The sequence below is a fragment of the Malaya genurostris genome, chromosome 3 (genome assembly GCF_030247185.1).
Source record: "Malaya genurostris strain Urasoe2022 chromosome 3, Malgen_1.1, whole genome shotgun sequence".
NCBI lineage: Eukaryota > Metazoa > Arthropoda > Insecta > Diptera > Culicidae > Malaya > Malaya genurostris.
Genome location: NC_080572.1, coordinates 234,787,607 through 234,809,938, shown reverse-complemented (window position 1 = coordinate 234,809,938; position 22,332 = coordinate 234,787,607). Strand labels below are relative to the sequence as shown.

At 38.9% G+C, this 22,332-nt stretch overlaps 1 protein-coding gene across 7 annotated transcripts in view; it reads right to left on the bottom strand.

Moving 5' to 3' along the window:
- The window catches only part of LOC131439593 (centrosomal protein of 128 kDa), a 47,330-nt gene that overhangs the window by 3,742 nt on the left and 21,256 nt on the right, over positions 1-22,332 (bottom strand). For 5 of the 7 annotated variants that reach the window (XM_058610799.1, XM_058610802.1, XM_058610800.1 and 2 more), the window contains exons 2-4: positions 14,832-15,183; positions 14,676-14,766; positions 14,348-14,519 (exon numbers count right to left, since the gene is read on the bottom strand). The exons of 1 other annotated variant lie outside the window; for it this stretch is intronic. In XM_058610799.1, coding sequence (XP_058466782.1) covers positions 14,348-14,519; positions 14,676-14,766; positions 14,832-14,935 — 367 coding nt within the window. In that variant the 5' untranslated portion in view covers positions 14,936-15,183. The remainder of the gene's footprint in view (positions 1-14,347; positions 14,520-14,675; positions 14,767-14,831; positions 15,184-22,332) is intronic. One more of the 7 variants, XM_058610805.1, reaches the window with a different exon arrangement.

Below are 22,332 nucleotides of genomic sequence, written 5' to 3'. Positions count from 1 at the left end.
CGATAAGAAATTCATTTCAATTGAAGAAGAAATGACTGAATGTAAAGCCTATTTGGAGGCAAAAGATAGGCATTTTTGGGAAAAAATGTGTTTGTCTTAGCTTATTAGGTGATGTGTTACACGAAACTTTGCAATTAAATAAACTACTGTTTATAACAAAATGAAGCAAAATTTTCACAAAATGATATATTTCACGATGCATTTCATGATCGATTTCAATCTATCAAGCGTTAGAAAAAATGTTTATTTTTCAATTTGTTGTCCTCAAAGAGAGAAAGTCTGTAATTTTTTTTCATCAAAAACCATCAGTTTGAAAAATATATTAAGTATCTCCAATATCAAACTGGTCAGGAGACTTGGCCCCAGCACGTGAAGCTCAAAAACATACGAACATCTCAAAATATTATGTTTTACTCGAAATAAAATTAAAAAAAAAACATTTCAGAGGTTCTCTGTTCAACAGCTTACAAAAAAAAATCCTGTAGATTGTTTAGTAGTATTTTTTAACGCGTAAGAGACGATTTTCGCGCCTAATCGTATTCGCAGTTGGCAACACTCTCTCAGATTTGAATGAAACGTTATGGAAATTTAGACTTTTTTTCAAATAAAATTTTTATTAGGCTCATTTGCTTTAGCTTAACGTGGCCGATTGTCTTGTTGTTAGGGAGAGAGAAAGGGATGCCGTATTACGGGGCGGCATACTCCCCAGTTAGTAAGGGGACATAGGGAGGGTGGGACCTACACAGTATTGAATTGAAATTTGAATACATCATTGGTTTGTGGCATACATCTTTTAGACACATTTTGCGTTCGATGAATCTTCATGTTTTTCAGCTTGTAGCAATGAAGAGATTATTCTGGATTGGGATGCTTCGTTGGTGTGTTCTGACGTTGATGTGACGTTTTTGGGTAGCTTCCAGCAACTCAGTCAGTTCAAGGCAGGTGCATGCTCCGAAGCATCGTTTACACAGGCCATACTTCCAGCAACGTAAAGAAGAGTGCGGTAGAGCTGTAGACGAGAAAGAGATAGGGAGAGCACTAAATTTGAGCATTGATAGTTTTCAAGAAGTTATAGATGAGAGTCATATAAGGAAGATTTCGAGTTGCCAAGACGTCGCGGACTGGTACGAAGGGTGGTATACCTCGGGCCCGAAGGGAACCTATGAGTTGGGACCTGGCATCACAATACTCGACACATGTCCAAACAACATGTTCGATGTCATGATAACCCTCACCGCAAACGCAGACACCACTCTCAGCGAGCCCCACACGACGGAGATGCGCGCTGAACATATAATGATTAGACATGAGCCTTGACATTACACGAATAAAGTCTCGGCTCACGTCTAACCCCCGGAACCAAGCTTTCGTCGATACCTGTGGGATTATTGAGTGTAACCATCGTCCCAGAGTTCCACTATTCCATGTATTCTGCCAGCTAGCTAGAGTTTTCTGACGACAGCAACTGAAAAATTCATTGAAGCAGATTGGTCTTTCATAGATATCACCTTCTAGTGCGCCCACCTTGGCTAACGAGTCCGCCCTCTCATTGCCCCGTATGGAACAATGTGAGGGGACCCAAACCAAGGTAATCTGGTATGATTTTGCAGATAAAGCACTCAATTGTTCCCGTATTTTCCCCAGGAAATACGGTGAGTGCTTTCCAGGCTTCACTGAACGGAGAGCCTCAATGGAACTGAGACTGTCCGATACAATGAAGTAGTGATCTGTGGGCAGAGTGTCAATGATCTCAAGGGTATACTGAATTGCAGCTAGTTCTGCGACGTAAACTGAAGCTGGATCACTGAGTTTATAGGAAGCGGTGAAATTTACATTGAATATACCGAAGCCAGTGGACCCGTCTAGATATGATCCGTCAGTGTAAAACATTTTATTACAGTCGACTTCTTTAAATTTATTATTAAAAATTTTTGGGATCTCTTGAGGGCGTACAGGATCCGGGATTCCACAAATTTCTTCTTTCATGGATGTGTCGAAAAGCACAGTAGAATTAGAAGTATCCACAAAATGAACACGATTGGGAACAAACGAAGAAGGATTTATATTCTGAGCCATGTAGTCAAAATACAAGGACATAAAACGGGTTTGTGAATTAAGCTCGACGAGCTTTTCAAAGTTTTCTATCACCATCGGATTCAAAATGTCGCATCGGATTAGCAGTCGATATGAGAGATCCCAGAACCTGTTTTTCAACGGTAAGACGCCCGCCAGCACTTCAAGACTCATCGTATGGGTTGATTGCATGCAACCCAAGGCAATACGTAAACAACGATACTGAATTCTTTCCAGTTTAATGAAATGAATATTCGTAGCGGAGCGGAAACAGAAACATCCATATTCCATTACTGACAATATCGTCGTTTTGTATAACCTGATCAGGTCTCCTGGGTGAGAGCCCCACCAAGTTCCGGTTATTGTACGAAGGAAATTGATTCTCTGTAGGCATTTTCGTTTCAAATACCTAATGTGACATCCCCAGGTACCTTTGGAATCGAACCAGACCCCGAGATATTTAAATGTGAAAACCTGAGCTATGGTTTCACCCCCTAGTTGAAGCTGTAGTTGCGCAGGTTCTCGCTTCCTTGAAAATACAACCAGCTCAGTTTTCTCCGTAGAGAACTCGATACCCATTTGAAAAGCCCATGTCGACAAGTTGTCGAGGGTATCTTGCAATGGTCCTTGGAGATCGGCAGCTTTGGGTCCTATAATAGACACAACACTGTCGTCGGCAAGTTGTCTTAGCGTGCAAGATGTGTTGATACATTCATCAATGTTATTTACGTAAAAGTTGTATAAAAGGGGGCTTAAGCATGAGCCCTGAGGAAGACCCATGTAACTGAATCGCTTTGTCGTCAAATCACCATGCTCAAAATGCATGTGTTTCTCGGACAATAGATTATATAAAAAGTTGTTCAAAACTGGTGAAAGACCATGCTGATGCAACTTCTCAGATAGAACGTTAATGGAAACTGAATCGAATGCCCCCTTGATGTCGAGGAAAACTGATGCCATTTGTTCTTTACGAGCAAATGCCATTTGAATTTCTGTTGAGAGCAACGCTAGACAATCGTTCGTTCCTTTGCCCCTGCGGAACCCAAATTGTGTACCTGAAAGCAATCCATTTGTTTCGACCCAATTGTCTAGACGGAAGAGAATCATTTTCTCCAACAATTTCCGAATACAGGAAAGCATAGCAATCGGCCGATACGAATTGTGATCGGAGGCTGGTTTTCCAGGTTTTTGAATAGTAATAACTCTCACTTCTCTCCATTCGTGTGGGACAATATTACCCTCGAGGAACTTGTTGAATAAATTCAACAAGCGCCTTTTGGCAGAGTCGGGCAGATTTTTCAACAAGTTGAATTTAATTCTGTCTAACCCCGGGGCTCTATTGTTACACGACAAGAGCGCAAGTGAGAACTCTACCATCGAAAACGGTGTTTCGTTTGTATTCAATGTCGCGACGCGGGATATCTTCTGTTCCGGAACAGAATCAGGACATACTTTCTTAGCGAAATCAAATATCCAGCGGTTAGAATATTCCTCGCTTTCGTTCGCGTGATTTCGATTGCGCATGCGACGGGCCGTATTCCAAAGAGTGCTCATTGCTGTTTCTCTCGTTAATCCGTCAACAAACCTTCGCCAGTAACCGCGTTTCTTAGCTTTAATCAGACTTTTCATTTGAAATTCTAACGCCGCGTATTTCCGATAATTATCTGGAGTTCCGTTCCTTCTAAACGAGATGAAGGCTGAAGCTTTTTTCGTTTTCAGCTCTGAGCACTCTTTGTCCCACCATGGGTTGGGAGAACGCATACTAGTTTGCGCGCTAGGTACTCGTTTCGTCTGAGCTTGAATTGCGGTGTCAAGAATCAAGCCAGCCAAAAATGTATACTCTTCCTCCGGAGGAAGCTCCTGTGATGTTTCTAGTTTCTCAGACATCGAGCTCGCGTAACGTTTCCAATCAATGTTTCGTGTGAAATCGTACGAAACATTGATTGTTTCCGATGGTCTTCCACGGTTGGTGATAGAAACTATGATCGGCAAGTGATCGCTACCGTGAGGATCACAGATTACCTTCCACTTGCAATCTAACTGTAGCGAAGTCGAGCAAAGGGATAAATCCAGCGCACTTGGTTGTGCTGGCGGTCTAGGGTTCCGTGTCATTTCTCCCGTGTTTAGAATTGTCAAATTGAAGTTGTCACACAGATCTTGGATTAACGAAGAACGATTATCATCATATAAGCAGCCCCATCCTGTACCATGCGAGTTAAAGTCCCCTAAAACCAGCCGCGGTGAAGGAAGAAGTTCTATGATGTCTGCAAGCCGACGATGCCCTATCGAGACTCTGGGAGGAATGTAGATAGAAGCTATACATAGATCTTTGCCTTTAATATTAATTTGGCAAGCAACAACTTCAATTCCCGGTGTCGAGGGGAGGTTAATACGATAAAATGAATAGCACTTTTTAATCCCTAAAAGTACCCCTCCATAAGAGTCTTCTCGGTCCAGGCGGATTATGTTAAAATTATGGAAGTCGAGGTTGATGTTAGAAGTAAGCCAAGTTTCACTCAAGGAGAATACATCGCAATTATGAGTATGTATTAAGTGTTTGAAAGAATCAAGTTTTGGGATGATACTTCTGCAATTCCACTGAAGCACAATGATCATATCTTCGATTCTCAGTGGTAAATTATCCATCAAAAGATACGATCGCTGCAAGGAGGGGCCATTGTTCAGTCAACTGTTTTAAAAATGTCCTTACTGTTGGCAGTAGAGCAGTTAGGAAGCTTTTCAGAGGATCAGTAATATTGAAGGCTGTTAATATCCAGTCCACGATATCAGAAAATTTCAATAATCCAGCGTTTGTTGGATTTTCTGGTTGTGCTTTGGGGTCATTCGGGTTTTTTGATGCCCCAGGAAGTGCTGGGTACTCCTTATCATCCCTAAGTTTTTTGAACCCAGGAGGTGTTTGCTTCGGTTTTGAGTCAGCACTTTTTGTTTCCGTTTGGTTCTTTTGTGACGAAGAGGACAGTCTGAGGCCTTTACGAGGAAGCTTGGGAGAAGCCAGATTTTGTCTTTTCCTGCTTCCTTCAACCTGTGTGTAGGAAGGTCCTTCGCCTGGGTCGTCAGAGGTATCCTCTTCAACTGGCAAGATTGCAAACGGGTTCTCAGGGGTCGATGGAGTGGTTCTTTTTAAGATTTCCGCATAAGAACGTTTGGAACGTTCTTTCACGGATCGCTTCAATTTCTCCGCACGCTGTATGTACGTAGGGCACACCGAAAGATCATGAGGATTCTCCCCGCAGTAGCAACACTTTTCCACTGCTCTTCTGCAGAGATCGTCCTCATGGGCCTCTCCGCATTTGCCGCATCGCAGTTTGTTGCAACAATAGGTTGCCGTATGACCTAGCTGTTTGCAGCTTGTACAATGCATTACCCGCGGTACATACAGCCGAACAGGTAGACGAACTCCACTCACTACCAAATAATTTGGAAGTGCAGATCCGGCAAAAGTCACGCGAAATGAGTCCGATTGGTAAAATTTACCATCTATCGATTTGGAGTGCAATTGCTTGCACTCCAAAATTTTCACTGGTTGAAGGTCGGGGTTTTTGAAACGGCCTACCCCGTCCTTCATCAGATCTTCGATTGTCAGACTTTCGTCACGGACCACACCGTCGATCTCCACCACATGAGACGGGACGTACACGCGGTACTCCTTCGTGAACAACTCGCTGGTAGCAATCTCGTTTGCTTGCTTCAGGTCGGACACAACAACGCGTAACTTGTTTGGCGAAACCTTATCTATTGTTTTTATTGCCGAGAAATGTTTTTCCAGGTCCCGAGCAATATTTAAAACTCTGAGAGACTTTAATTTGGGCCGGAAGTATACCACCCACGGACCCCCCGAGCCATCGTCTTGGTAAACTTTTTGGCGAGCAGGCAATATCTTAGAGGGAGATGGAGGCATCGGAGAGGGAGATGGCATTGGAGAGGGAGATGGTATCGGAGGGGGAGATGGTATAGGAGGGGTAGATGGCATCTCGGAAGCAAACTCAGCCTCTAAATGTTCTTCGTTCATTCGTTCAGCTTCGCCCTCCTCCGAGACACCCCCACTGTCATCAATATTCATATTTAAAGTGCGGGAGTAAAGAAGTCTCCCGCACTTGAAATGAGAAAGAAAGAAATAAAATGAAAAGAAAATATATGAATAGTAAAAGTTGAAAGAAAAAGTTTGAGAAAATACTTAACAGTATGTCACGGTAAGCTGTTAGGTGAGTTGCTCCTTCACTCCTTCGTTGTGCTTCAGCGTGACCTTGACTCAGGATTTGGCTGCTGCGATGCGGGTAGCAAACAATAGAAATAACTGCTGCCCGAGGATAGCACAATAGCGTCTACTGTCGATACCGATACAAAACCGGTGCACAGACAGAACTCACTTGCGGGGATGCTACTTTTTATCACTTTTATTTAATGCCTATACTACAGCCTCTGCTGTGATAGGCACCTTCGTCTTACCGATGTCGATTGTTAAAAAAACGCGTGTGCTCACTTCGAACATTCGGTTACGAATGGAATTTAGACTTTGTCACAAAAAGACACTTTGCATACTTTGTTTTTCCAAAATTGAGATCTAGACTGTCTTTTGAAAAGGGTCAAACTATTTCAGCTATGTTTTTTTTTAAATAGTGTTGTACTAGTGATTTTTACAAGATCAGTAAAATATTTGGGTAGAAATACAGAAAAAAATCCTTTTTGCGTCCTACACTGAACAAAATTGACTTTAAAAATTTAAAATCGATTTACAAAAAATAACCTATTGCTATCAAATTATTGGATGCAATATTGTTTCTACATTCCGTGGGATTGTTTTGAAACGGCACTTCTGGTAGTCCTTCAACTACTTGAACTAATGAGTCCCGCACTTACGCACTACCCGAAACACACGTTGTTTCGCCGAATAGGTCATTTCGCTGAAAGTCGGAGGCGGCGGCCTCTTGCATACAAACCTGTAACGCCTCATTTGCCCAGTCTACTCAAAGCTAGGTTTCTTTGCTTTAGTTAGGTCCGAACGAGCGGTTGCGAGGTCGGACAGCACACGAATCAAATCGATGTGGAGAAGCCGCATTAGATATTTTTTCACTTAATAAACGGAAAATACCGCATACATTCGACCCCCGACCTGGAAGGATTCGTAGTGTCAGTAGGATCGTGACACCAGCCATGCAATGGTTCTGCACACTCTGAATCGGCTGCGGAGTCTGTGGAAACAGAAGGTCAAATTTCACTACAGGAATGTAATACCAAGGCTTTTACCACATACATTCGCTTGGTAGCTACACCTATGCAATTGCTTTGATGCTTAGTGACTAATAGTCAACAAGTTTCCTTGGGAACTCCGTCCTGAGGTTCATGAATCAATCTTTATTCCAGAGTACAATAATCAATCTTTATTCAAGAAGTACAATTGTAGATCAAAAACGTGTTTAATCCACCTAGCAGTGAGATGATACCTTTTTTTTTATCAATCCGACTGTGTTTTTTGCATGAATATTCTTCGGTGTTTAAGTTTTCATGACATTATTTTAATGACCGTCGTTTTAAGCGACAATTTGAGGTTTTAATCACTCATTACTCTGTAATGTCTAAACAGCAAATCGGATCGAATTTGAATCTAAAAGTGTGATAATCGATGAAACATGCCATGATATGTCGAAGTAAGTTCCACTTTAGAGTTTACGGTAATTTAAGGTACTTCCAGAGCCGATTCAGGAACCAGCATAACCCAAACCGATTCGTATGGCCATATGACGAATAAATTACAACAGTTTTGAGTTCAACTTTGAAGCTTTTCGGGATTGTCGGCTTGAATTTTAAAAATTCATCATCATGTGATTCGAGAATCGGAAGTCATAATTGAATAAAATTAATTAATTTTGTATAGGACTATAAGTTTATTTAAATTTGAATTTTTGTTTCTGAAATTCGATTAGGCTTTTTTGAGAAAACGATTGAGCTTTGAGAAACGATTCGATAGTGGAACCGGAATTCTAAAATAGGTATGGCCGAAGTCAGATAAATTCACCTGAGTAACTGTATAGTTTACATTTGTTTCAAAATGTTTGAAAATCAGTGTAGACATCTTTGAGAAATCATAGCACGAATTAAATTTTTAGGTGCTTTCTGCATCGAAAGCTGAATACCATTAAAACTGAAAAAAGTTTATTTGATTATCGACTATCCAAATCTGCTAACCCGATAAACCTGATTAATTTATGTGAAATAAACATTTTTATACCAATCACCCTGTATCCCCTAAACCGGAAGTTGGATCTGATTGAAAAGCAAGATGTTTTACAGAATCTTTAAACTTTTCATTTGAATCTTAGATCGGTTCAGCCATCTACGAGAAAAATGAGTTACACAGTTTTATTTTCGTTTCACATATCATCCTGTAGTTCCGGAACCAGAGGTCGGAACCAAATTCAGGAACTTTGTTTTGGAGCATACGTATTTTCATATGAATCTGAATTTGTTGAAAAGAAATTTTCCGAGAAAATTGAGTGATTATTTGTCACACACGCATTTGCTGATCTCGACGAACTGATTCGAATGGTATATGGATGTTATGTTCTTCCAGCTTTTATTGCTGTAAGTAGTTTAAATCAATATAATTATGGAATTACTTTCAACTCGAAAATGCTGATATCATCTGGTTTATAAATGCCATATTCGAACGATTATGTAGCCAAAAACGAGCCGTGCTAAAATCGGTCCGAGACTAAATGTCATGAAAAAGGATGCTGTACACAGTCTTTTTGGTACTTAGAAACAGTTTTTAGTTTTCCGTTGCTCCCAAGCATTTCTTTGTCATACAGCGCTCAAAACTTCTACTACTGGAATAGGGGGAAAAGTCGTTTACACAAAAATTTCGATATCTCCGTTGAAAATGGACGGATTTTAACAATCTATGGCTTGTTGGATAGGTATTACCGAGCGAAATCTAAGTCTGGAAACATATTCTGTTTTCAAGGTCAAATGTGACAGATACTGTCAAAAAACTGAAAATTTTGACATAACATCTCGTATAACTCAAAAAGTAAACATCCGATCTCAAAACCATTCAATAGCGGTCCAGCCATCTCTGGGATCTCGACCTCTTAGTTGACAACACACATACAGACACACACACATACACACACACACACCAAACATTTGCTCAGTTCGTCGAACTGAATCGATTGGTATATGTCATTCGGCCCTCCGGGCCTCGGAAAAATTTTCGAAAGTTTGAGCGAATTCTATACCTAGTTTTTATATATATAAAAAAGGTAAAAAACGAAAGTCATTTGTGTTTATTTTAACTCAAATCCCATTTTAATATTAAGACAATTGCTGGAATCGGCGAAATGACCCTTTCGGCGAAATGAGTTTCGCCGAAATGACATTCGGTGAAGTGGCCCGTTAGGTGAAATGTCATTCGGCGAAATGACCCTAATCCTCTATCAACGTATTGCATCTGTTTTTTCTTTTCTTCTCTTTGATGGACGAGTTATTTTGAAAAGTTTTCAATACTTGCACTGCTTGTTTATTTTTTGCATTCCATTGCGACGGTAAATAAGACAACAGAGTTGCGAATAACTTGGAAGCGAAATAATATTTGAAATGGAAATAAGAGAAATGTTATCGTCATTTGAAAAAAAATAATTGAAGTTTTTAGTTGGTGATGTACGAAAGTAGGTTTGATCCGTAATTTCAACGATATCAATGTGCGACTAATAGAAAATAAAACCATTTTTATTTCATTGCAATAATTTTTTTTCTAATTATGTATGGCATCACTGCCAATATAAAAAAATGGTATTACCAATACTAAAGTACGCCGGCAAACTTTTTATTGTGGATTTTCGGAAAATTTCAAAACCAGAACTATGAGTTATTCAAAGGTGTTATAATGAATTGTTTAGATCAGAGGATATCTGAATAAATTGGCTCACTATGGCACGTTCCCCATATTTTCGGGGATTTGTGCCTTGCCGTGACTTTTCATCATTTACCTGAATGATGGTGGGAAATAGAAGAGGATGGAAAATAAAGGAACGGGAGGGATACGGAATGGAACACGCACACAACATAAATGTGTACATAAACCAATCGCAACTTACGAGACGTAGAAACCGCTTGCGAGAGTAATTAGAGCTCTTTTCCACATTGGGTTAAACACCCAAGAATATCTCTGAGTTTCAGTTGCTTGAACATAGGTTCTTCAATGTAAAAACAACCAAAAACCCGATACCGTAGTTGAGATACTGCAGAGCAGTTACATATTAGGTGATATGAAGTCCCGTAATCGGATTCACAGAGATCACATGAAAATGATTCAGCAATATGTATGGTAGCCATGTGATAATTAAGTTTACAGTTGCCAGTCAGAGCCCTCACCAGAACACCACAATGGCGCTTCGAGAAATGTAAAAGATTCTTCGAAACTCCAGGGCATGGATTTTCCAAGAATATTTCTGTTTGACGACAAGTCTCAGAACTTTGCCAGTAGTTTGCATGCTCAGACGAAGCCCAAGACAGAGTTTTTTGTTTTATCCAGCATTTGGAAATTGGTAGTGCTGGTTCAGGACCTACAAGGTCGTTTTCTGCTCCCACTCTGGCCAGTTCATCCGTCCATTCATTTCCAATTATGTTGGAATGATCAGGTACCCAGACTAGAAGTTCTTCGATCTGAGTACGGCAATCGATCAGAAGTTTTGAACGTGAGTCACTCGATCTAAGCGCTTTAATTGCAGCCTGACTGTCTGAGCAAAAATCTATTATTTTACCAAATATGCCTTGCCGGAGGGTACACTGTACTCCACACATAATTGCAGAGATCTTAGCCTGGAAAACGGTGCAGTATCTACCAAGTGAGTACGATTGCTCCAACCCCAATTCACGACAGTAAACACCCGCACCAGCTCGCCCTCCATCAGTGAACCATCAGTGTAACAGACTACGTGCTCTTGCTGTATTGTTTCCATAAATCCAGACAGCCACTCTTGTCTAGATGGAATTTTTATTTGGAAAGTTCTATACGGGAAACTACACATGAGTGTATTCGAGCAGTATTCAAAGCTCTCGAGTTGTCATGCCCACGCCGGTTCCAAGCTCTTCGCATGTCTTTTTTCAGTTTCTCAAGCTCAGCCCTCCACCATGGAGTACCCTTTGTAGTTTTTACGGATCTGAGCGGACAAGCCTCTTCATATGATGACACTATGAATGAGTTCAAAGTGTTTACAGCCAAGTCCAAATCGTCGTGACCATCGAATGTGGGAAAATAGCCATGAAATTTTGTTGCCAAAGTTTTAGTGTAAAGATCCCAATCGGTAGATTTTGGGTTCCGATATGTTGTGACAGTTAAGGTAACACCTAAGTGATCAAAAAATATAAATTTGTGGTCTGAGAGCGAAGGTTCAGTTTCATCTGACACCTTCCAGTTTCCCAGTTCGTGCTGAACTTCTTCAGAACAAAGTGTTACATCAAAGACCTCTTGCCTATCAGACCTAACAAAAGTTGGGCGACTTCCTTCATTGAGAATGTATAGATTCGTACTGCTTATGTACTCCATTAGTTCAGATTCCCTGGGATTTATATCTGTGCTACCCCAGATGATGTGATGAGCATTTGCATCACTTCCAGTAATTAGTGGAAGACCAGTTCTTTCACAGTACAGTACTACTTTCTTAAAATCATCCGTGTTATAATGAATTGTTTAGATCAGAGGATAAGTTTACCGGTGAAGAACAACCCAAAAGTGTTTCATAAGGCTTACTTATTCCACAGAGCTATAAAACAGTTTAAGAAGAAACTTCCAATGAAGGTCCGAAGAAAGTTTGCACAAATCATTCTTCAAAGTTGATAGTTTATCGTAAACGTATATCAATACGACGAATGATTATGTCACCAAATTGCAGTAGCAATTTCACGCGACATATTTACCCCTACGCGTAGAAAAAGTATGTTTAATGGTTTGCTCACATCAAGATTAGGGCAAAATAACGGAAGTTGGAGTGGGAGCCTAGGCGGTTTCTTGGTTGCCATTTGTGGCTCGGTTCCATGGTTACCTTAACTGATAGTCATTATCATCTAAGATCCAACACTGATACTGTTTGCTAATATCGGGCAACTAGGGGTATTCTGTGTAATTTTTTCACTAATTGAGATTCATTCGAACCTCACATAGGTGCAGCTTTCTGGTTACATTGCGACTATCCCTAGTCCACGTCCGTGGCGACAAGTTCACGAAAAAGGCCATGATTTGGCAAGCGATTTGCTGTGGTGGTCTGAAAGCTATTCGTCTTTTTAATACCTGTTAAAAAATGTTGTTACGGCTTGTCGATCGTTTGTTATCCCAATACTTAAAACGAAAAATGCCTGGAAAAAGTGTGTCCGTTCATTCGCAAGGATGTGAGAAAAGTCATCTTTGGCCATCTGCCACTAGGTGGTTTTTGAGGTGGTGTGCTGCCAACAAGATTGATTTGGTCCCCAAGCTAATGAATCTTCCGATTTGCCCGGAATGTCGACCATTCGAAACATACTGCGGAAATACGACATCGGCGTCTTCGACAAAGCGGCGGGACCGCCAAGGACAGTCCGACAAATGCGGGCAAAATAGAACAAATGCGCTTCATTAGCAAATTGATGATATTGAAGTTGTTTTATTGCAGTTTTGTTGGGAGCTACGGAATTTACCACAACTTCAATTAATGTCAAAAACCCGAATGAACTTTTTCAACTGAATTCTAAAACCCATCCCACTTCATTGTAGGGTAAGGGCTCCCTATTTCATCTCATTTGTAAGGACGTCGCCTTCAAACCCCGATTCAGCCACTAAAATCACTATAACTAGTTCATATTACTGCTTCATTCGCCTTGCTCCACGTTGAGAATTGATTCACATTTCTTGAAAATTTAAATAATATTCATAAAACAGCTAAAAACACTTATGATGTGTTCACTACTCTGCTCCTAATTCCATCTCAATGGATTTTTATCCATCCTATCGTTGATTTTTTATTCATCCTATAAATTTGCAATGGCGACAACAATCAAAACAAAATATTCCAATAAGATATAAAGAACTATCTGTTAACATCATTTCATTAGTGAAAACAGATAGAGCAGATATCGACTTTCTATGCAACGGAATACATATTTTCTATGAAAATATCTGGCATCTCTGTGCACAGCCGATGAAACACACACTTCACAGCGTTATGTTGACGTATAGCGGAATGAAACCAGTGCTACTAGATTTGCCACAATGGTTATTTCATTAGTATTTAACACGCCCTTTCTGGTAACATTCGAAGCAAAAACCGTTTTATTGTAGTATTAATATCAATAATATAATTAATCCAATCTCACGGATACCAAAAACATACTTTTTGATAATAATTTGAAGAAGAAAAACAATTTATTTTTTGTAACATTTTGAGATAATTTGGCAACTTTGCGAAGCCAAATGAGATGAAAACAAAGCGCAATCAAGTGAACTAAGTGAAAAACTTTCATCTCATATTTTTAAAGATTTTTATTGTTTATCGGGTAGTTTTTGAAGTTTTAAATCGTTAATTAAACAAGTTGCCAGTGAACATTACTAATTATGAAGTCATATAGCATTCAATGGTGGTGTAATTGTGCGAAAAAGTGAGCATGTTTTGAGACGAATCGATTAGTAGATAATCAGAAACATGACGACCTGTAAATCTTGAGACGAAAATGTGTCCTAAATTGAAAAGTGAGTTTATTTTAAATGAAAAAAACGATAAACGAAGAACTCAAAACCATTTCTTTCAATAGGAAAGTGTGACAATAGCATTTATAATCATTTAAAACATTTCACAGTTTTTTCAGGTAGGTTGTAAAATATTATTCATGTTCAAAGTAATGAGGTGAAGGGATGAGATGGAAATAGGAACTCAGATGAAATAGGGAGCCGTTGCCCTATTTCAGTTTTCATTGGAATTGTGTCCACATCCAGTGGATTTGGTGACGCTGTAGTATTCAACCTGATGACATAATATCCTGTTGAGGATGTTTAAAACGCAAATCAAAGTAGTTATTCTCACTCCAGATGTACAAAACCTGGCTTCATTCCAAGGACATGCTAGTATCCTCATACGACGTACAATCTTATCGCTTGTAAGCTTTCTGTCTCCCGTTGTCCCGTTACCGGTTCGTGCGGCGCTGAATGCAGGCTCACATTCCAGCGTAACATCACAATACCTACTACATTCCGGTATGTGTTAGGACTATTGTTCGGGTAGGGAATTACCTTGTTCGATGCGAATCCGGTACTCGGAGACCTGCTGCCTGATGTCGAAGTAAAGCCAGTACATAAAACCGAGCGAGAGGAAAATGCAGGACACTAGAATGAGGGGACCGCATGTGCGCACACAGGAAAAACGTTTTCTCCGGCAGCGTGACTGGGTTCGGACTTTCGGCTGCTAGCTCGTGCGTGGAAAAACAGATCGGTTGCGGTCATGGTTTTTTTTGTCCGGCAGCAGACGTTGGCGAGGAGAGAAAGAACGAAATATCAGAAAATTAGAGTTAGAGGTTAATTGGGCACACTAGGCCTGTTGGGCGGCGAAAGGTTAACTAACCCACGAATAGTCCTCCTGTTCGTCTGTGGAATTCGAAAGTAGCTGATCGTGGGAGGCGATTCCGTTTCCGGCCATGTGACGCTTTCCTGAACTGTTGGACGTAGAAAGAATCGATGCTTAAAAACGGGTTACTATGATCTTGAGATGGTGTTTTACCTTTTAGCAATAGAGTGGGCCACTAAGGCATCCAATTCGCGTCTTTTCCGCATCTTCTTACCACCAACTCGAAGCGGAACGGTTACGTGCCCAACGGATTCCATTTCGAGCTGTATTTCGTCAAAAGTCACCTTTGAGCAGTAGCGTTTGTCGTGAATGGTGACGGCGATGTACAAGTTGATAGAAGGCTAGTGTTATGAAATTGAACAAGAACAACTATAGGCCATAGGTGACATCGATGTCTGGTTTGATTTTATGCTTTCACATGTTCGTAAACTGGTCGATTTTTATTTCATTCACATTTACTGATTACGTTTCATGTTAACTCAAATAACACTGCTAGGGATTTTCACTGTAACACCAACAAGTTAGTACACCTTCACTACTTTGGAATGCTTTCCCATTCAGCCGACGTTGCCAGCAATTGATAAATGTTTCACCCTGACACTGGATTTGCCTACAGTCAAGGCACCGCATGAAAGTGATTTCTCGTTTTCTCTCTCCAACAGGTAGGCTTTATGTATGTATATCTCTATGGTTTATATGCTGCAAGCTGTTTTTCCTCTAGTAGCGATAATAAATTTGCATACTTCTAAATTCATTTCCTGTACCGTAGCAGCACACCCCTGCGCGAAACGTGACATGGATATGCCACCAAAAACTGTTCTGTTCAAGAAAAATGTGTCGCGTCGAGGAGGAAACATTTGCGATCAAATAATCATTAGTCCGACACTGACCGTATCGCTTTCTATTAGGAATTTTTTTTATCGTTTTGCCTTTCTCTATAGAAAGGTATTAGAATTGCTGGAAAAACCGACTTTCGAACGGAGCCTCGGAGACCCATAGTGTTATATACCATTCGACTCAGTTCGACGAGATCGGAAAATGTCTGTGTGTATGTGTGTGTGTGTGTGTGTGTGTATGTGTGTGTGTGCACTTTTAGAAGATATTTGAACGCGCTCAATTTTCTCAGAGATGGCTGAACCGATTTTAACAAACTTGGGCTCGTTTGAAAGCTACTGTCGGACCATTGATCAAGTTCGAAGATCAAATGGCTGTGACTTTTGGTTCCGGAGATATGATTGTATAAGTGACGTAACCGACAAAAAGCGTTGTATTTGAACGCGCTCAATTTTCTCAGAGATGGCTGATCCGATTTTAACAAACTTGGGCTCGTTTGAAAGCTACTGTCGGGCCGTTGATCAAGTTCGAAGATCAAATGGTTGTGACTTTTGGTTCCAGATATATGATGGTATAAGTGACGTAACCGACAAAACACGTTGATTTTTACCGCTCTTATATATAAGGGTGCCAAAATTTTGGGATCAACTCTATTTTCGTAAAGTTCTAGTGCTCAAAAGTTTAAGCACCTCGAAAAAACCTTCATGCAAAATTTTACCTAAATCGGACATGCTTAAGGGGTGCTGCCCGGTGGTAAAGGTTTGACAATTTTCGATCTTGAAAAAGCACCATAGGGGGGAGTACATGAAATTTCCAAAATCGAAATTTTTTTTTGATGCCAAAACTCTTAAAACTGCATAAAACATCGAAATTTAGTGCCATCTCAAAAAAATTTTTTTTTGAAAAAATCAACTTTCTGGGACTTATAAAAATTTTCATATTTTTTCTAAGTCCCAAAAAGTCGATTTTTTCAAAAAATTTTTTTTTCGAGATGACACTAAATCTCGACGTTTCATGCAATTCTAAGCCTTTTGGCATCAAAAATTTTTTTTCGATTTCGAAAATTTCATGTACTCATGTACTCCTATGGTGATTTTTCAAGATATATGAAAACATCACTAAGTGGACTAAGAAGGCTTTTTTTTAGATTAGCATCACTGTTCTCATACAAATAGGCAACGCAAATGTCAAGCACTAGTTTGGAAAAATGATGCTGACTGTGTGACATAAACACTGAAGCATGCTTTTGTGAACTACTCGAATCAATCTGAATCAATTGGCGTCTAAAATTATTTAATAAATGTATGAAACATATTTTCATGAGACTGTTATGAAAGAAGAGAAAGGCATTATCACACCACTAGGTGGATTAAGAAGTGTTTTTTTAATTAAAACTGCCGAATTTCCGATTTGGAAATTAGACACAGGCGATGAGAGATTTCAATCAACGGCAAAATTTTCCCCTTTGGAAAGCTTTTGATGTCATTCAGAAATTCATTCAATTGGCCGAAAGAGCAAGTGACAGTTTCTCTTTGATTACTTTTTCTTCTGATTATTGTCGAGCGACTATAAAGATTTTCGTCGGTTTTCCAGTATTAATGTTATGAATTATGTAATGAAAACTTTTCTCTATAAATATGACGAATTTCGCACCAACTGGATTTGTTGTCCCAACAAGTCACTTTACATGATAAGTCCTACAAAAAAGTGTTACACTAGTGATTTTCACAAAATCAGTCAAATTTTTCAATAAAAATACTTAAAAAGCCTTATCGAGCTCTATACTGAAAAAAATAATTTAAAAAATTTAAAATCGATTTAGGAAGCAAAACCATTGTTGATTTTTTATCCCAAGATAGGTGATTAAGTCCTCTACCAACCAATCTTCTTTACCCTTGGTATCTTACAGTTTAAGTAGTGTCAGTGGCGTATGGGGCAGTTAGGACCTTTTTTGTTTTTTTGCTCGTCTAAATCATCTTTCCGGAAATGGAGTTGAGCATTTTTTTGCTCACTAAACCAACGATGGGGGCGCAAATCTTATTTTGCCCCGGGCGCCAAATTTTCTCGGTACGCCCCTGAGTAGTGTGCTTTAAAAATTATATTATTAAATAAAAAAAGGTCTTTCTTGTCCAAACTGAATGTTCATCCAGTGTCTTTTTATGAAAAACTAAACTAAACTGAAAGTCATAATCATTCACGATTCCAATGAATATTAATTTGTGAGACAATTTCACTGAATACCCTCCCAAGTAGTAATCCGCAACTAGTTCGGATGCGACTAAGTCCAAACTATGTTGCAACAAGAGCACGAATATGTTATACTGGTTAAAACAAGGTGACAGCAATGTTTCTTCATAACATAACTAGTTACGAAATAGTTCTCAATTCCCAAGTAACAATTTTTGTTATGCTAGCTTATTTGTAACTAGTTTGCAACCAGAAATTTGAGTTATTGTTACTAACATCTAACTAGTTGATTTTCTAGGAACAATAAAAAGGCAGTATAGTATTTGAAATTACAAATTTGATACAAGGTACAAATTTCACAACGATTTTAAAACTGTCGAGCGGAGTTCAATTTTAAATAACTGTTTTTTATGCGACTTCAATCAAAATCTGTTTATGAAGATATGAACAATAAACAACGAAAAAACCTTATGTTCATGATGCTCTAAATCAATCCAAGTAGAGTGATTTCTCATTATTTTAAATTCATATATCCATCATCTGAATCAATGCAGAAATTGTATGTTATAATCTTATAATATCTAAGTTTTTGCTACTTACATTCACCGTAGCGATTTACATAAACGCTTACGTATTTTAATGTTTCGCAACCTTTTTTCAACTCGTAGCTAAAATCATAGCTGTGATTGAAGATATGTTAGAATCAAGCAGAAATGCAACATTCTTACGGTGTTTCATTGCGATTTCTGCTCGAAGGTGCAAAACCAGAGCAATCCATGCCACCAGTGTTTTTCAATAAAAAACGCCATTAGTTTGTGAAAATCGGAGAAATTTGAGTGCGCATTTTCTCATAGATTTGCACATGTTACCTTGTGACTTCGCAACCGGAAGTCGGATGAAGATGAAATTCAATAGCAAGCTATGGGATCATAAGACCTTTCGTTTGAATCTGAGTTTGTGAAAATCGGCTCAGCCATCTCTAAGAAAAGTGAGTGACATTATTAGTCACATACACACAGACATTTTGTTATCTCGACGAACTGCGTAGAATGGTTTATGACACTCGGCCCTCCGTCCAAAAATCGGTTTTCACTTTAATGCAATAGCCTTTCTCTATGAGAAACACAAAAAAAACATCAGTTCGCTTCCACATCTCATCCAAGTCAGTCGATAAAACAACACCGCTTACGTTCGGGATGAAAGAAACCAAGTACAGTATTGTGTAGTGAACAATAGAACGACCTCGAAAATGAGTGAACTAAACGAACAAAAGCTACCGCCGACACGAACGAATACAATTGTTGTTGACTTCAGGCAGTTTTGCTTAAGGAGCAAATGCATCTTGACATTAAACGTGTGCATTTACTTCAATGCAATAAGATAAAGAATGTTGTTTACATCCAGTTTTATAAAGATTTGAAAGCAATTCAATTCACAAAAGACAATCGTAATGTGCACTATGTGGAACACGAAAACATTAAGTACAACATTACAGTATATATGAAAGATAGTGCTATAGAAGTACGTGTGCATGATCTTCCTTCAAGCGTCACCGATTCTTATAATCGCAAAACTATGTCCCAATACGGATAGATTCTCTCTATCGAAAAAGAAAAGTGGAAGTACTTTTTCCCCGGTATTCTAAATGGCGTACGTGTGTTACGCATGAGGCCTATACCTTTTTATGTAACTTTCGGTCAGGATACAAGAATCCCGTGCAAATCACTTGTTACCTATGACAATCAGATGGCCACATGTCAATATTTCCAAAAAGCTGTTCACTGCGGTAAGCCATGTGATAAACTGGACAAGGAGACAACCACACCAAAGGACAACGGTGCTTCCTTCACACCTACCCCAAGCAACCCCAGTACACCTGTGACAGTCACCAACAACAGTGAAGCATCTTCTTCAACGAAACCATCCAACGTATCCTCTATAGAACAAAGTACACCAGCTGCAGTTAACAGTTACCATCCAACCAACCAGCAACTGCAAAAAATGTACAACAAGGTGCATCAAAAGCAAGTAACAACGAAATCAACAACGATACCACGGCAATGTATGACGAGACGAACCACGAATAAACTGCCCCTCAATCCTCACAGGAAGGAAATGGAAGCTCCTCTCCCCCTAGAAAAAGGGTGACAACGAGATCCAATACAAAAATTTTTTTAGCTAAAAACTCAGCTCAATCGGCCACGTAAAGCTTGTACGCAAATAGGCCTGAATAAAAATATCTTTTATAAAAAACAAACAAGTACAATATTATTTGTTGTATTTTTTGACGTGAATACGTCTTACTTTAATATGGTTTACCTTTTCAAAAATCAGCAATTTATGATAAAAAACTTACTAGTATGCGATAACCAAAAATAATTCAAAATTGAAGTTTCTTAAATGTTTGGTATGAACAAGCATCAAGGTAAAATTCTATGCCACAATAAGTAGCGCCAAATTTCAACCGCATGAGTTGAACGAATCATCGCACAATTGTATCGTGGAAAACCGAGTCATAGAAACATGGAACATTTTCAGAGTGGGCTTATGACACGTTTTGTTCGCTAGTAAAACAGGCCCTATGAACGATTAAAATCATTGTTGTTTAAGACAGTAAATTTAGTAAATTCAATTCATAGACAAAATGCTCTCCAAATTTATTCACTGTAGCGAAATTGTCCATTCTTTGTTACAGTTAAAAATCTTTGCCAATTATGCATCATTTTATTAAAGATATGAATAATTTACTAAAAAATGTTTAATTTGTAGTGGGCATATCATATCAGTATATAAATGAATGATATTTTACCGTTCCTCATGAAGTTTTGAAGGAATTATAGATGCTTTTATGCATGCTTGGTGAGTGAATATGAATATTACCCACCCGCCTTTTTTATTTTTTCGCGCATTTTACCCCGTTACTCTCGAACCGGAAGTTCAATCCGGATTAAATTCAAAAGCAGGTTATGGAACCGAGAGGTCTTTCACTTGTACCTAAGTTTGTTGAAATTGTTTTAGCCATCTATTGGAAAATCAAGTGCATATTTTTCGATCCAATATCGGTTTTCACCGAAAAAGATATTCTCTATATGAGAAAACATACTTTAGTAGTAAAAAAACTTCCGTGACGTAATGTTCTACCAAATTCTCCTCCCCCTTAAAGCGTGACGTAATTTGTGATTAACGCCCAATTGAAATTCATTCTAATCGATGTAAACATTTCAAAAGTGCCTAAAGCAATTCGGTAGTAACATGTGATTAGGGCATATCGCACGATAGGCCCTTGCGAATGTTACAAAATATAATGCTCATTGCTCGGCTCTACAACCTTCATTAACACAATAATCGATATAATCTCGTAGATAGAAGCCCAATCTACAAAATTGTGCGCAATATGCTTGAATTTCATGTTTGAAACTTGAGTAATGAGCATTATTTTTCGTAACTTTCAAAAGGGCATATCGCACGATATGCCCTAATCACATGTTAGTACCGAATTGACAGATTCTCTTTGTTTACTTCCTCTTCTGATTATATCTCCGTTATTATACAAATGTTCGTTACATATCTAGTACTGTTAAAAAAATTAAAACATTGGATTTCATTCTACACGAATATTTTGTAAGTAAACGTTAAAATTAAGAAGTAATTAACATAAGAGAAACTAATCAGAGTTCTCATTGGTTTATGTGACCTTATGACATGTTCACATCCAAAAGTGAGTAACAGTTTCCCTTTGTTCACGTTTCCTTTAGATTATTAGGTTTTGCACGATGACGACACAAATGAACTGCCTATGAATCAAGTTCATCTTTGACATTTGCCGTGTACTTGTTTTGTTTCGCGACTGCAAGTTAAAAATTGAAAAATGACGAAAAAGTGCCTGTTAAACACGGAATCCACAGTGAAAATAACCAAATGTATGTGTTTCCAGCATCAAGGAGCGATATATGTATGAATCTGTTGAGTGTGAGGCGTCTTGCAATTTTTACATTCGAACGATGAATTTCTGATGAACTTTTAAACTGTAAACAAGTACACGTCGACTGTCAAAAAAAGGTTAATTCTGTTCATTTTGTGAGGTTATGGCATGTTCGTGCAAAACTTAATTGCGGAGCGACTAAAAAGGTTTTTCGTTGATTTTCCAGTTCGGAAGTCAAAGCATTCAGGAATCGTTTTTTACAAACAGTTCACAGGAAAACATTTGATCAGCTTAGTGATCGATAGAAGCGAAGGGTATCAAAGCGAAACTGGCACTGGCTTATACAGTCATTTGGATCATTTATCGCAAATTATCTGCGTGTTTACGTATGACCATAACAAAACTAATATATTTTCAAACAACAATTCAGATAAAGATTGAATCTGGTAAGCGTTTTGAGTTAACTAAATCGGTAAAAAAGAATTCGCTGAAGTAACTGAAAGCCGTCCCTGTTCGACCCTACGAAAAGTGTATGGAAGATTAGATCAAGGGTTGGCATATGTGTGTCACTTCTGCAGCAATGTGATAAAAACAGGTGGTGCAGATCATATGGCTGGCTCGAGTTAGTAATCAAAACTTTATAAATAGTTCGGTATGACGATATACATAAACATGCTTTGATCCAATGCCAAAGTTAGTTTTACTTGGCTT